Source organism: Marmota monax, unplaced genomic scaffold, assembly GCF_021218885.2.
Source record: "Marmota monax isolate L192 unplaced genomic scaffold, Marmota_monax_Labrador192_F-V1.1 WCK01_AAM20220418_F8-fsc00077, whole genome shotgun sequence".
NCBI lineage: Eukaryota > Metazoa > Chordata > Mammalia > Rodentia > Sciuridae > Marmota > Marmota monax.
The window spans coordinates 725,209-741,584 of record NW_026694610.1 but is presented as its reverse complement, the minus strand read 5'-3'; the positions used below and the strand labels follow the sequence as shown (position 1 = coordinate 741,584).

Genomic DNA, 16,376 nt, shown 5'->3' with positions numbered 1-16,376 from the left:
GGAGCCCTCCCCACTTTCCATTTGGGGTAGTCTCACTTGTAGGCATCATCTTCCACCTCGAACTTCAGCTCCCTGCCCCTACCCCAATCCCTGGACCTCCTTCTCATCTCACAGAAGAGTGTCAGCAAGGCTTCCCGCCCCCCCCCCTGCCCTGCCAAACTCTACTCCCATCCTTGAAGCCTTCTTTCCTCCTTTCTCATCTCATCAAAAATTATACATCTTGGTTCCCAGTCCCTCAGAGATCTTCTAAGTAAGTTACTAATAACTTGAAACAGATTTTCACAAAGTACCTGGAAAGGAAATTAAGTTCTGAGGAATTAGTGACTGTTTTGTGCATCCACATATCTGCTCACACCCACATCCTCTCACACACATATTTTCACATGCATAAAATGGGAGCAGGGGTCTGTGGTTAAATTAGCTTGGTAATCTGGATAGAAAATCAAAGAGCTCTGTCTTCTGCAGTACTTCTCAGAGCCTCTGCTCTGTTCTGAATGTCCAGAAGGGGGATACAGGACATAGCTATTCTTCCCGGGTTTTGCCCTGCCAAAAGCATCCAGGTCACCTGGAAAGAACTTCTGAGCCCCAGTACTTCCTTTCTTCCTTTTATTACTGAGAACAGCTTCAACTCAGATGGTGCAGTATCTTGCCGGCCACTAGATGGTACTGTTTCTCTGTAGCAGGTGGGCTGCTCAGCCCACTATAGCTGCAAGAGCAGAGTTCATGAAGCCTTGGCTTCAGGCATACATTCCTCAGGAACGCACAGTCCTCAAAGTCTGATCCTGCCTGATTGATGCTGCTATATCATTCATGCAACGTTTAGGATAGTTTGTGCTACACTTACTAGTTTCACATCATGTTTCTGAGGCTGATTTTGAGCTCTTTTATTGGTCCCAGTGTATAAGAATTTATTTTCTTCATATAGTGTTTCATTAAACAATGGAAGATTTTGTGTGTTGAGACTAGATGCTGATCTTTAGTTAGCTGAAGGGCTAATAGTATAGGAAAAAAGTTTGTCTGTTTGTTTACTTTGTGGCTACAGAATCCACTTAATACAAGGACTGTCCCTTATCCAAACTGGCAGGGACTCAAAGTGTTTCCAATTTTGGATTTTTTTTTCAGATTTTAGAATATTTGCATATATATAAAAAGATACCTTGGGATGGAACCCAAGTCTAAGTGTGAAATTCATTTATGTTTCACATGCACCTTATATTCAGAGGCTGAAGGCAATTTTATGCAGTATTATTAGTGCCCTTGGATTTTGATTGTGGCCCGTCAGGTGATCTCAGATGTGGAATTTTCCGCTTGTGGTGTCATGTCAGACTTCAAAGGTTTGCAGCATTTTAGAACAGATTTTTGGATTAGAGTTGCTCAACCTAATAAGGAATTCTGTCCAAGAAGGGAGTGTGCTGCCCTATGGATTAGTAAGCTGCCCATCCTGAAAGTGTGCATCAGGTTGGCCGTGTGTCCACCAGGAATGTTGCCGAGGGTCATCCTGGATGTGGGGAAGCTAGACCAGGATACCAGCAGTGGCCTTTCCTCCTAGGGCCTGTGGGTGTATAACAGAGCCAGCTGTCCCTTCAGCTCCATATAGTATATTGGGAATTCTAAGTTCCTTAAATGGGGAATTTACTTTGTTTGAGCTGTGGGAATTTTGGCTTGGAAGCCATTACTCAATGGCGTGGGTTTTGTGTGTGTGTGTGTGTCTAAATGGCACATGCTTAAAGGAATAAATGCCAGGGCATAACAGCAACACCTTTTGACTAATACATCAGTAAGACCATAGCCACAAAGAAAAGAATGCAAAAAACAAAAAAAGTAAAGAGGTGAGATTAAAGTGTAATCATGTTTACAGTAGTCTATATAAAAACCACAAGGGGCCAGAAAGGGCTGGATGGTCACGTCTCGCTTTGACATTTTTGGATGGAATTACTGTTTCTCCATGCACACTGGTGAACCTGGTGGCACTTAATGCTGCATTCAATGGTGTCATTTCTGCAGGATGACTTTACCCGTTTTTAATCACAAAAACAAACAAACAACATCAACAACAAAAAACAGGTCTCTGGAATCTTGCAAAGGGGAACTGGAGGGGGTTAGGGTAATGTTTTCCACTAGGGGAGAAAAGAGGCTGCAGACTGGCTCATCATGCCTTTGTCACATGCAGCCTAGATCCAAATAGAGTAAAAGCCATCAGCAAGGAATAAGCTCTAGTAAGGAGTTATTTCTCTATTTCTTGGGGAAGGAACTTAGCAGAAAAATGAGGGGGGAGAGTGGACCTTTTCTTGTAGGTTTAGAAGAAAAGTAGATTGCTGGTTGAAGATGAGGGAGCCCCAGAAGTGTCAGACAGCTTGCTGTAAACTTCTTGGTATGGTGCCCCACATTCCCCATTTAAGCTGCAGTGGGGGAAGGGAAGTGGATGTGCTGGTGCCAATCATGCCCAAGAGAGAATTTCCACAGTTTCTGCTGGGGCCCGCATTCACATTCCATTCTGGACCCTTGGGAGGACTTTGTGGGGGAAGGAGCAAAGCTGGTTTCTAGCCCTCTGTGAGCAATGTGTAGTTGAGATTTTATATAATAGATGTGTGCGCTGATTCTCCCTGTTCTTTTCATGCTGACACTGGGCAGAGTGTGGGAATTACTGCCTCAATAGTAAGTACAGTAATTGCTGTGGGCCCCTGCCAGGTCAGGCTCTGGCCAGGCGGTGGCACAGTGTAGGCCAACCAACCACGTGTGAGGGGAACCTGGGTGCATGGTGTGGAGGGCGGGGGGCGGGGTCTTGGACACACCAACCAGGGTGGTGGGAATCTTCCCTGCAAGAGCGCAGACCCTGGGAACACACTTAGCTCCCAGCTGGACCTCAGCAAGCGCCTGAGTTAGCAGGCAGCTGACCCGGCTCCCACAGACGGACCCCTCCTGAGGCCCTGTGCAGAACTGATGTGTGACAAGCATGTCCTGGCCATTTCAAAGAATCCAGGGGAAGGACGACTGTTGGCCACAGGCCCACAGACACAGCCAACAACCGCAGGATGGACCCTGGCTGTATCTCTCGCCCTGGGGGTGAGCCAAACCCAGTGGGGGCTCCTTGGTTATGTTTAGTGTGAAGGACTCTCTGTCAGTCAGCCTGGATGCTGTCTCCTCCCTTCTCAGTCTCCTGGGATGAGGGGCTGCTGACCCACCAAGAGCCCCCTCCCTCCTCCTCCAGCTGCGCACACTGGAGCCCCTTCCAGGCCTCCCATCTTCTCCTCACCTTCGTCCCTGGGGCTCCCTCCCTCTTTCTCGGTTTCCCCTCCTTTCCTTGCCCAGTGGCTGCCTGTCCACCTGCGTCTCCTTTCTCTCCCAGCCTCTTCCTCCTCTTTCCTGGCATTTTCTTTTCTCCCTTTCTCGCTGTGGCTTTCTCCTCGTGTCCACGCTCCCCCCTCATTTTCCTGCTAAGTTCCTTCCCCAAGAAATTGCTTGGGTAGTTACCTCACAGGTTCTCTTTTAAAATTTTATTTCTCTTTCTTTTCTTTTTGTGTTTTCTTTCCTCTTCCTTTCTTCCTTTTCCTCCTTTCTTTCTTTTTCTTTTTTTTTTTTGAGAGAGAGAGAGAGAGAATTTTTAACATTTATTTTTTTAGTTCTCGGTGGACACAACATCTTTGTCAGTATGTGGTGCTGAGGATCGAACCCGGGCCGCACGCATGCCAGGGGAGCGCGATACCGCTTGAGCCACATCCCCAGCCCTCCTTCTTTCCCTTTATTCTTTACTTTTTTCCCCTTTATGAAGAGGTCGTGGGAACATGTCATGGTAACCTGCCAACACAGGAACTCACACCTGAAGGCCCAATGTCTGCAGGTTTCTCTTCTCCTGTTTTTTTTTTTTTCTCTCTCCCTCCCTCCTCCTTTCTTTCTCTTTCTCTCCCATCATTCCTATCTCCAAATGAGCCAAATGATCAGACCTTTCTCTCCCAGGTGTGGAGTCCTCAGGCAGTGTCTACTTTGTGTGAAATGCTTTTGTTTTATGAAGCTGTAATTGTTTTGTAAGCTGGTTAGTCTCTCATTTTGCACATTTTTTTTCTTTTTTTCCTTTTTTATTTGTTCTACTTAGTTGTACAAGACAGCAGAATGCATTTCAATTCATGGTACACAAATGGAGTCCAAGTGCAAGCACATTTTTTTAATATGAGATTTATTGCACTTTAATTTCTTTAAAATATTGTTTCTGTATCTTTCTAAAGAGGAAAAGAGATATTGCTGTTATCTCTCTTGCAGAAATCCCCTCACCTCATCCCAATTTGTGACATCAACATGGTGGCTTGTCCTGCTCCTTTGGTGTGTGTCAAGGGAGATTCCTCAGGAAAACAAAGTGATGAGAAATTAGGAGGAAAGAAATTCATTTCTAAAAGATTGTAAAGGAAGGAGAGGCCAGGAACCAGAATTAAGGGGAGCTAGCCATTCATGGTGCATTAGTGGATGATCTTGGGCAAATCCCTGATGCTTTCCGTGTCTTGTTTCCTTCTTCTGTAAGATGGGAATAATCAGCCTGCCCTTCCCCCACATTCCCTGCTTCTTCGTGAGATCAGGTTGAAGACTGCAATATCACACTTGGAATGTGATGTAAACTAAGAGTCAAAGTCTCACACTGCATTTCCCCCATCGACCTCTCAAGGTCATAGCTAAAGGGGTTTAGATAGATTCACATTAAATAAATCCTTGTGGGCCTTGTTCAGGGTTTGTTTTCTCTGCCTCGCTTGGCGATGATCTGGGGTTATCCCCAGCTGCTCCCCACATGGCCCAAGCCCTACTCTTTGGATTCCAAGAATCACTGGGAGCACTTCAAGTTTCAGCACATTGCAAGACCTTCTCAGTAGTGCTGAGACCAGTGACAGTGACTGCCAGCCTTCAGGGAGAAGAAAATGGGAAGACGCCAACTCCGACTGGTCTGCCCTAAACATGCAAGTGGGTGTGCAACCAGGAGGAAGTTGTTCAATGTGACATTTAAGGGTCTGGCTTTCTTGGTATGTTCCTGTCACGTGTATGAGTGAGAGGTCGAGAGAGAGGCATGCTACATAACTTGTTTTCTGTTCTGTCCCAGCTATCACAGAAGCCATCGAGATCCCACAGTTTATTGGCCGCAGTTACCTGACATATGACAATCAAGATATCCTCAAGAGGTAACAGGCTTTGATAGCATGAATTTCTCAATATCTTTCCCAAGATTTTTCCTTATCTTTCATGTTAGAAGATAATTCCCAAAGAAGGCCGTGGTCTCGGGGCAAAAAGACAAATAAAATAAACATGGAAACTAGAACGAAACAAACTAAACTTGAGAACATCGGTCTTCCAAACAACAGAGTTACACAATCCCAACCTTTTCTGGTCAAAGGGTCTAGAAAGAATAATGTGACCTCTCCCCTCTCCAACCCCCCCAGGGTTTCCAGTGCTTTTGGTTTGAGAAGCAGAGTGTGGCCCTGGGCTCTGTGCTGTTGTGTGGCCACATCTGAGGCTCTCTCTGTGCCCAGCTGCAGAAGGGGTCAACTGCTCCCCCAACCACACACACAGCAAAGCTCAGTTCCCACTAGGTTAGCACCTACTCTGCATCTTCATCCATAAAGGTCTGATGTCTTCTTCAGGTTCTGACTGGTTCGGTGGGGGCTTCTCTGCTCTCTTCATGTAGACGCAATGACATGGCATGAGGAGATGCCCCAGTCACTGTTGCAGCTTGTCATCTCTGATGGCAGGAGCCACGGCACTGTACTGAAGTTACTGTAGCTCTTGGATGGCAGCAGTCTGTGCTGTGGCAAGGGTCACAGCCTGCACCCAGCAAACCCTCTGTCCATCAAGCTTGTCTTTGGCACCTTCCGTTCCCTCCTTCTCTCTCTTTTCCCTCCACTGGTCCTTGGTCATGTGTAGTGTGCCATCTGCCTTACCACCCCAGCTCAATCATTCTGGAATTTTCCTTTCTCCTCAGGTTAACTGCATCTTAGCAGACAAAGGCAAATCTTTAAGCTTTGCTCTTAGGGCAGAGCTTGGTGGCTTTTCAAGGAACAAAAATAGTGAAGAGAAATTTTTCTGGGACATTGGCTGTCCTCAGGAACTCAGTGCACACCAGACAGACATTGGTTCCTTTCTCTAATCCCAGCTTGTGTATATCTGTGTTGCCTTGGCACAGGGACTTAGGTAAAATGTATTCCCAGTCAAGAGAGATCCTCTTCCTTCTTCATCGCTCTTCTTCTAAAGAAAGGTCCTTCAGTCCTCAGGAACCAGAGACAGTGTGAAAGGGGCCTACAGCGTCAGCTTCCAGTGCTTAGAGAGAGATCACCATGCAGTCAGGGAAAGTAGAGATTTGGTAAGGAGGAGACAGGGAGGCCCCAAGCCAGAGCAACTCTGATGGTGTGTGCACACGTGTGTGGAAGTTCATGTGCAGGTGTGTGAGGCTGCAGGCAGAAGTCCAGGGTCTGTCTCAGTTAGATGCTTTTTATGTCAAGTAACAGAAAACTCAGCCTACAAGGTCTTCAACATGAAAAGGATTTATTATTTCATATAACAAGGAGTTTGGACTTTGGATCCTGGGTTGATTAACTCAGAGAATCAACTGTATCATCTAAGACTCAGATCTCATCATCTGCCTGCCTTCTTATCCTCAGCATATCCCTCAGCTACCCCTAGGATGCTCATAAGATGGTTATAAAATATGGCAACAGCCAGTGGAAGTAAAAAAGATTTTCTTTCTTTATTTTCATGTGTCTCTTATTAAAGAGAAGTTTCTTTCTTAGAATCCTCCTGGAAATTTTTCTCTTATTTTGTTAGACAATAGCAAGTCACATGCCTCCTCCAAAACCAATCACTGATTAGATAAATTTGAATGTCTTGATTTGATTATATTCCAAAAGCAAGTCAGGGAGGGAAGGAACCTTGAATAAAAATTGGGGAGTAGCAGTTTCCTAGGGAACGGGCTTTGGTTGTACTGTTTCACACCTGGCCTGGTGGACCACACTCCCCCATCACCACTCTGAGGCCATACGGGAAGGCACACCTGGTCTCTTCCTGTCCAGACCAGGCTCTGGGAAGCCTAGACAAAAGTCCTTTCCACTGTTCACTATTGAAGGCACCTACAGCTTCAGACCCAAGTATGTGAGACAGACAGAGGGGTGGGTATTAAAGAAAACACTTTTCCAGTTGTGCCATGTCATATTAATAGCAATATTAAATCCTGTCTCAATATTACTCCTGTCTCAACTTTGATTCTAGGATCCCAGGCTTATTCTTACCACTTTAGTCAAAATGAGTTTCTGAGTTAGTTCTTCCAAAGTTCTGATAAAGGCACACAATCATGGGACCCAATTCCCAGCCCTGACTATAGAGCCTAGAGTCCACTCTGTCCTCATAGCTTCCTGTTCCTCTCCATAGGACTATAACAACACCCCTCCAGACCATTAGTCCATCAAGCCCCCTTCCCTGTCTCAGACCTTACCTTCATTCGATCACTGTCCAGATCTATACCCAAGAACACTCATTGCCAGAGCCAATCTTCCCACAGCTGTGACCAAAGTTCAGAGCAGGTGACTCTTGAGTCTCTTGGCAACTTTCTGTTAGGGAGAGGGTAGCAGTTTCCCAAGGGCCCTTGAGAAATAGGACAGCGAAAGGGGAACACTGAAGTGTGTACAGGGTGCAGCCTGAGACTTTCGTGTTGGCCATTATCTTGCTAATCTGTGGCTCCACGAGTGCCCCCCCCCATACCTGTGGGGGAGACACTGCTGCCTGCTGGTGTGACTCCTGGGGGATGCTCTTTCTAATTTCCTGGAAGTACATGCTAGCAATGCCAGACGGTCCTCACACCTGGCTGTTCCAGGCTGGCGGGACAAACTGGGACCACTCTGAAACACATTTGGTGGTTAATTTCATGAACTTGTTTCTGTACTTCCTTCAGGGTGTCAGGATCAAGATCAAATGCATTCATAAGGTTTAAGTCAACTGTCAAGGATGGCCTGTTAATGTGGAGGGGAGACAGCCCCATGAGACCCAACAGTGACTTCATTTCCCTGGGCCTTCGGGATGGAGCCCTGGTGTTCAGGTAATCCTTTCTCTGGCTGCCTTCAGCAGCACCTTGTGATCTTTCTCAGACTGGACGGATCATGCCTACAGCAATTCCACAGGGAGCTAAAATACAGGCTGCTGCAATTGGCTGTGGCCTAAAGCTCCAGGTTTGTTTGAGGTCTCTTATTTTTCTTTTCAGCATCCATGTTTTCAGATGGTAGACTGCAAATTATAACTTGCCAGACAGATTTGGCCCACTACACAGTTTTATTGGAATGCTTTCATACATATGCATGCATATTTCATGTGTATATGTTTGTGTGATGATGGCATATTTGAGTAGTTTCAGTAGGAAGGTATGGTAGAGCCTAAAATATTTATTATATGGCTCTCTGCAGAACAATGCTGTGACCTCTTCTAGTGTGTTACTGCTGTAGGTGCCCCACTTGCAAATTAGGAAGGAGTGAAAAGAGGATTTTGATACTGCCAAGCATAGTAGTGAGTCCTCAGCTTAACACTTAACAGCTCAGGAAGATGTGAAAATCTAAACTCCAAGAGTCCTGGCTTTAAGTTCCATGCTGCTTCCCCTTAGCTATGGGGACAATCCCTGCTTTCCAGTCTCCTGCTACAAGAAGAACAAAGCACAGATTCCTGCCGTAGTAGATGGACTCAACACTGGCATCTTTGCAAGCACTTCTTGATACGAATAAGGCAGCCCCAAGAGTTCTTACCTCTTTTTAGTGAATTTAGATTGCTCTCAGTTGTGTCAAATGGGTAGTTATGCTGTAAAGAATTACTTGGACAGTATCTCCCTACTACAATGGATGGAAGCCAAGCTTCTGTGGGACAGGATCTGCTTGTCTTGTGAAATATGAAAAAGCTGCTCTGGAGATTGTAATGACACTTCCTTACTTGAGGTTAGAAATGGCTCGTTTATACCTGTGGTTTTCCAAGTGTGGTCCCTGGGCCAGCAGCATCTGCATCAGCTGGAACTTTCTTAGAAATGCAAGTCCTCAGGCCCTATCATAGATGTACTAAGCCCAAGCACTCTAAGCCCAGGGCCCTGTAAGCCATGTTGTAACCTCCCCAGGTAATTCTGATGCCATCCAGGTGTGACAGTGTCTGCTCTCTTTAGATCCTCTGCCGGACGGACAGACATTTCTTGGGCTTTTCCTACCTGAATCACCTCCACCCAAGGTGATGAGCCCAAGTGATCGCTAAATGGTATGAAAGCAATGGAAGTGAAATAGACAAAGGAAAGAGAGCCGAACACGGAGATAATGAAGATTTAACTCTGGGGCTTTTGTCTGCCCTGTGCTGGGATTACTTAGAGCCAGAGGAGGATAACATAAATCTTTTCAATTTGAAGAAAAGGCATTTGAGAGGAATTGTCACTTGTCCAACATCTCACTTGCCCTTAAATAGCAGAGCGTGCTGAGGGGATTCCGTCCTGTGATCCTGGGGACTTTCAGTAGCCCCATGTGGCTGAAGCTGGAGTCTGGCAGGGGCAGGTAAGGAGCAGCTTGTCACTGTCTCCAGCTGCCAGCACACCACTGCCCCTCCCAGCCCACCCCTAGTTGGCCCAGAGGTCAGATAACCGAGCTCTTCACACCCGGGATCCAGGCTGGCTGCCTTGAAGCCATTTTCTTGTGGTTTTCCTGTGGTTAACCTCGTCAAGGCCTCAAGTACTTGATTGTGCCCAGAAAAGAGAACCGAAACAGTAGCTGAGCTGTGGGTGGGAAGGCCCAGTTTCCCCCCTGCACTGCCAGCCAAAGTCTATTCACCACCCACTCCAGCCCCACAGGGAAACTGGAGAAGCTCGAGGCGCCCCCCAGGTCCCACGGGCTCCCTTCCCAGCTCTGGAAAGGAAATGCCCCCCTGCCCCTCCCTCTCACCCTCCCCCTGGCCCTCTCCCCCACCCTCCCCCAGGCCTTCCAACAGCTGCTCTCCATCCTCATGGTTCTGAAGTTACCATTTCTTTCTCAGGTTGTTGAAAATGGTCCCCATGTTTTTCTTTTAATCCTGGAGACCTGATTGTATCCTCTGTAAGATACACCAGGGAGCCTGGGTTGAGGTCGCTGTCAGTGCTGGGCCCACAGCCACACCATTGCTGCCCAACTGAATCACCTTCTTCTGGACGGCTACCAGCCACCCTCCCACTCAGTACAGACCAATGGAAGTGCTGGGCTGGGTCAGAGAGCAATTATGGTGTAGGCTGGTGGCTTAAAAATGCCAGCATGCAGAGGGGCACTCAGCAGCTGGTTTCAAAGATAGATTGTGGTGCCAGCTTCCTGGGATTCTGATGAAATAGGTATGGATAGGCACTGGGTTCTCATTGGAAACAAGCACTCCAAGTGACTCCGGGTACCACAGCTTGAGAAGCAGGGTCTGAAGTGACTTTGGAATCAGACATGCCCGAAACCCATGGCTGTGTGATCTCATGCAAGTTACCTAACCTCTCTTGAGTTTCTGTCCCCTCATCTGTACATGATTAAATGGAGGATTAAATGAATTCATTCCTGTAAAGGACTTAATGTGAGGTCTAGAACAACTAGTTACTAGAGATAATGATAATTAAAAATTACTATGGTTAGTTAAGTGTTTTCTGGGCTCTGGAAGCCCCCTGCCTCAGAAAGATAACATGGGCAAGAAAGTTAGCATTGATATAATTGCTTCATTAAATTTGGTTAGTATTACCATTATAGTTATTGTTAACAATATAGCTGTCTTGGCCTTGAGGACCTTACATCAGTAGAGCCCAGAGAGTAAACTTTTTTACAGGGTGGACAAACCATTCTTGAGGTTTCAGTGTTTGAATCAGGTTCAGAGCAAACAGAAGAAGATGATGAAATTGCCTCTTAACTTTCTAGACTTTCTTCCTTCACCTAAATGCAGGTTCCTTTTGCTAATTTAGGACTCAAAGCCCTTCTGCCAGAGAACAGACAAGAGCGATGGAACTCTAAAAAAAATTACTCATAGTTTTGGTCAAGGTTGAACATAAAAAAGGAAATCAAAGGTTTTAGCTAAAATGAGTGTGGTTTTCTGTTTTATTTTTGCTTTGTTTCATTTTGCTTTGTGATTATATGTGGAACATAAAACATCCTGGGAGGGTTTACGAACGTCACTTGACTGACATTCTGAATGTCAAGCTTCCTGACATTCTTTCCCACTAATTTTGACCCTGTAACATTTTTACGCAGCAGAGAAAGGTGAGGGATCTGACATTAGCCAGGTGCCCTGTGCCACAGCTTAAAGGGACATGATTAAAAATGTCATCCCATGAAAGCATGGAGGTGGCCAAGTGGTTTCCAGATGGCCTCCCTGATGGCACCTCCTGGTGCCCACCTTGGTGCCCAGCCCTGTGGCCTTTACTACAACTTCATGTCGAGTGGATCACTCATCCTGGAAGCCACTTACAAGGCATTGGCAGAGCAATCAGACGAGCATTGGTTCATTGTTCCCCTTGGGTACCAAGGTATAACTCATGTGCAGGGCACACATGTTAGGTGTGCAGCTGAGTGAATTTTAAAATACGTAAATGCTGTTTCCCCCACCACCCAGAAGAAGATATAGAACACTTCTCCCACCCAAAAAAGATTTCCTCATCTCTCCTCCAGCCAAGGTAACCACTGTTCTTAGCCATTTATCATTGTACAAAAGGGGGAGCTATTCCAAGGTAGGTATGTGTGTCTGGGCAAGCAGGCGTTCCTTAGAGGATCTGAAATCACACAGGGTGGGGGCTTGGAAGGTCAGGCCATGGAGAGACCAATAGAGTTACCCCCATGACTGCAGTCATCTGTTGGGCTACACCTTGAGTCCCTCCCTTAAGCACATTCTGTCCTCTGCATGAACAGGAAAGCCATCCGGCTGGAGAAGGGGAAAAAGCCCACCCTGGTCCAGGTGGGACCTGATACAACTGCAAAGGTGTCTCTCACTGGCCCATAAGCACATTCCAGCCCAGCCTCCCCAGACCAGACCCTGGATTCTGAGATCTGGTTGTTCCTGATGTGTTTATAGCCTGGGATTCACTCACACATGGCCACTCCTCCAGAACCTGGACGAATTTAACTATGGGTGACGACTTTCTCCTTCCCGCTGGTTCCTCACCATGTATTGTGATCCCCATATTCAAGCACACTAAGTGCTTCAGGTGTCTGGGGTGCTAGGATTGTCTGTTTGTTCCTACTATGTGCCTTGCTGTTTTAGTCAGCTTTTTCACTGCTGTGACTGAAAGATCTGACCAGAACAATTGTAGAAGAAGAAAAGTTTATTTGAGGGCTTATGGTTTCAGAGGTCTTACTCCAGAGAAGGCTGGCTCCATTTCTTGGGGCTCCAGATGAGGCTGAGCATCATGGTGGAGTGTGTGGCAGAGGGAAACAGCTCACATCATGATGATCAAGAAGTAGAGAGAGCAGACTCCATGCTCCAGATACAAAATACATACCCCATAGCCACGCCCCCAGTTAACCACATCCTCCAGCCACATCCCACCTGCCTCCAGTTACCACTCAGTTAGTCCCATCAGAGATCAATTCACTGATGGGGTTAAGACTTTCACAGTCCAATCATTTCTCCTCTGAACTTTCTTGCATTGTCTCACACGTGAGCTTTTGGGGAACACCTCACATCCAAACCATAAGGCTATCTTACTTAACATACCTGCAATCCTTTAGGGAAGGTATTCTTACCTGCAGTTTACACATGAGGAAATTTAGTCTCAGAAAGAGGATGCAAATTGCCCAAGATCACAGACTAAAAATAAAATAGCAAGTCTGGGGATGCAGGCAGGTCATTGGAACACAGGGTCCATGCTCTGCCACCTCAGATAGAAGAGCCACATGTAGTATCCAGCTAAGTGTCTGCCAACCAGCTCCTAAATTGGCTTCAGAGTCATACATTTCTTCAGTAAGCATTTGGCCTCCACTTAATGAAATCTGAACAATCCACCCCCAGGCTGCTCTGTACAAGGAGACACAATGTGGGCAATTTCATTAGAAAACAGTGGGGGTGTCAAGGTCGGGGTGGCAGCTTTGTCCCGTGGTTGGTCAAGTCATTGTGAGGTCTATTCTTAGTTAGATGCCAACTGGCTGTGTGACTTCTTTGAGCCTCTGTTATGAAAGAATGACCTACGTGGCACTTTCTCTGGGGAAAGCCCAGAGCCCTCTGCTCTTGCACGGCTCTCAGAATGAGTGTGTGAGTGCCCTGGTTTTCTTCCCCACAGTCCTGTTTCTTGGGTGTGGGGTGAAGGAGAGACACCTCCTCTCATGAGATGAGGGACAAGCTGCCCCCGGTAGAACATGAGAAGCCTGATCACATAGGGTTTATGATATTATCAAGTGAGGACCAGGCAGTTGCCCCAATGCCCAAGGGAGAGTAGTCACCTCACTAAATATTTGTTGAATTGAATTAAATTAGAATAATTGAATGAACATTGGATTAGGAGGGATTTTTCTCTCTGGTAAACAACATGTTCACGTCTTCTGATACCTTTAGGGTATCAGGGCATCTGGGACCTGAAATAAAAAATTGGAAGGTACCAGGCGGTACCTGATATCAGAGTAAAATGGGGAATGGGGCAGATAATACACCAAGTTCAAGTTCTAGTCATTAGCTTTGCAATTTTAGGCAAATTCTCTTAATCTCTTTAGGGCACAGCTACTTGTCAATGTTCTGTTTCAAAAAAACAAAAACAAATGAAACACTTGTGTTAGTTTCCTAGGGCTGATGTAACAAATTACCACAAGTCGTGTGGCTTAAAATAATAAAAATCCCCCCCTCACCGTTCTGCAGATTAAAAATGCAATGTGTTGCCAGGGCTGGTCCTTCCTGGAGGGCCTGGAAGAACCCGTTCCCTGCCCTGAAGTTCTGAGGGTGCTGGCGATCCTTGCTGTTACTTAGCTTATAGCTGTCTGTGTTTTTCCAGTCTCTGCCTTCATCATCGCATGGAATTCTCCCCGTGTGCCTCTCTGTGTGGCCATGTCCCTTCTTCTTAAAAGGATACCAGCCATATTGGATTTATGGTCACCCTGATCCAGTGTGACCTCACCTTAACTAATTACCATCCTAACTAACTAACTAAAGACCCTGTTTTCAAATAAGGTCATATTCTTAGGATCTGAATAGAATCTAAAAGTTTGGGGGGAACACTATTCAACCTAGTATATCACATTGCAAATGATAAAAGTCCTTTTCATTATCCCTGATAGTATATGCTGAGCATATAATTATAGTGCTGATGCTTCCAACCCATGAGCTTAAAAAGAAAAAAAATCAGCCTTGATGATGTTAGGCCAAGCAAAGTAAGCCAGCCCCAAAAGACAAGCATGTCATGGTCCACTTACATGAGGTATGTAGAATAGTCAAATCCAGACAGAGAGTGGGAGGGGAGTGTCAGGGGCTGGAGGGAGGGAAGGATGGGGAGTTATTATTTAACAGGTGCAGTGTTTATTTTGTAAAATGAGAAGAGTCCTGGAGATTAGTTGTACAGAGGTGTAACATTACTCAGTTATATACTAAAAACTGGTTAAGATAGTAAATGTTGTGCTCTAGGCATTTTATCACAATTGAAAATTAAAAACAAAATTCATGGCTCCCTGAATTCATTTATGGGTGACCTGAAAATTGAATACCTTGTGTTGTGTTAAGGAAACTGCATGCTGCCTTCCCAAGAAACACTTTGCAATGAGAGTCCTCTGTGAATGGGTATGTGTCTGTGCTTCAGGGTTTTACTCTGTTCACTGTCTTGTTCTTCTCCAACACCCTTAGCTACAACCTGGGCAGTGGTGTGGCATCCATCATGGTGAACGGCTCCTTCAATGATGGCCGGTGGCACCGGGTCAAGGCTGTCAGGTGAGCACCTAGCCCCGTGAGAGGCAGAGTTCGACTGGGCCATACTGGGAGGTGGAGTCCAGTTCTCCTTTAGTCCCACTGTCCTGTTCCCCAGCCTTGCCTGGCATCCCCCAAGTCCCAGCTGTGCCCCCCCACTGACACTCACAGGCCAGAGGTCAAACCCCACTTCTGTAAGAAATGGTGACTTTCTGGAGAAAAAAAAAACTCTCCAATGATTAAACTGAGGAAGGCCTCAAAATATAGTGCAATGAGGTTCCAGGACTTCAAAGAAGGTACCCCCCCCCACATAGGTCAGAGTGGCAGAGTGGCACCATGCGGCTGGCTCTGCAGTTGTAGGACTTCCTATTGGCATTCCTACTGTTCTCTTTGTTTTACGTTTTTAGACCCTTATAATCCAATGTGGTTCACAGGGCCCCATGCATGTATTTCACTCCTCAGTAGGAGTCATTATGCCAACTTCTGATTTTCTTTAGGTGAGCCATTCTTTTGCTCTTCTTTACAGTTTTAGTTTTATTCCTTACATCTATGTTCCTAACAGTACATTTTCAGGAGCCAAATAGTGGGTCAGTACTGGTAGTGTCAGTACTGTGTGTTAGATGAAGGACCCAGAAGATGAATCCTGTCTGGGGAAGTCTATGGGTGAAGTCAAAGGTGAGGCCTGAGAAATACTGGGCTCAGCAGGGTCAATTTCCTGCTTAGCTTACGTATAGGCTGGATGGGAATAGCCTTGCTCTGACCACTGTGCCTGACTTTGATACCATAGCGGAGGTGTGAGGATACAGAATCAGAGCTGTGCTTACCTGCTGCCAAGTAGAAACCACTCGAGATAGATGTGTAGTGATGTTGATGAAACCCCAACTCTGTCTTGTTGAAAACATAAATGTTTTCCCATGATGAATACAAACAAGAGTGCATCTCAAATTTGTTCTAGAATAGAAGTCAAATATACAAAGTCAAATCTAACTCCAGAGTACTCCAAACCATGTGCCTTCTGAGTTCCTCATTTCTCTCTCTCGGTACCATCTTTATAAGGACTTGCACAGAAGCATCCAAAGGAATTTGAAATGTGTCAGTTCTTAACTCCATTTGCCCTCAATCCCTACAATTCCTTCTCTGGGGACATCAGGGACCAAAGCACCCCGCACTCAATTTCCTTGGGTAGAGATGGTTGGTAGAATACATGTTATAGAAGGATATTAAAACATGCACAATTGTTGTGGTTTGATTATGTGTATCAAGATACACAGTGGTGGGGACACCAGGTCCTTCTTTAATATCATCTGGGGAAACTGATGTTAAGTGACTTTCCTAAGACTATACAACTGCTATGGGCAGAGCCTAGATCAAGGCAGCCTACCACAACTAGGATTTTGGACTTGGAAGGGACAAGGCAGGGGAATGTTCCTCCAAATAACTTCAGATGTCAGAGTGGCAGAGTGGCACCATGCGGCTGGCTCTGCAGCTGTAAGACTTCCTATTGGCATCTTGATACCATTTCTAGTGGGTCT

The 16,376-nt window shown here is 46.0% G+C and overlaps 1 protein-coding gene across 1 annotated transcript in view; it reads left to right on the top strand.

The window, feature by feature from the left end:
• The window catches only part of Egflam (EGF like, fibronectin type III and laminin G domains), a 174,171-nt gene that overhangs the window by 154,139 nt on the left and 3,656 nt on the right, over positions 1-16,376 (top strand). Inside the window, exons 19-21 of the mRNA XM_046422288.2 lie at positions 5,078-5,156; positions 7,913-8,056; positions 14,785-14,868. Of these exons, the coding sequence (XP_046278244.1) occupies positions 5,078-5,156; positions 7,913-8,056; positions 14,785-14,868 (307 nt within the window). The remainder of the gene's footprint in view (positions 1-5,077; positions 5,157-7,912; positions 8,057-14,784; positions 14,869-16,376) is intronic.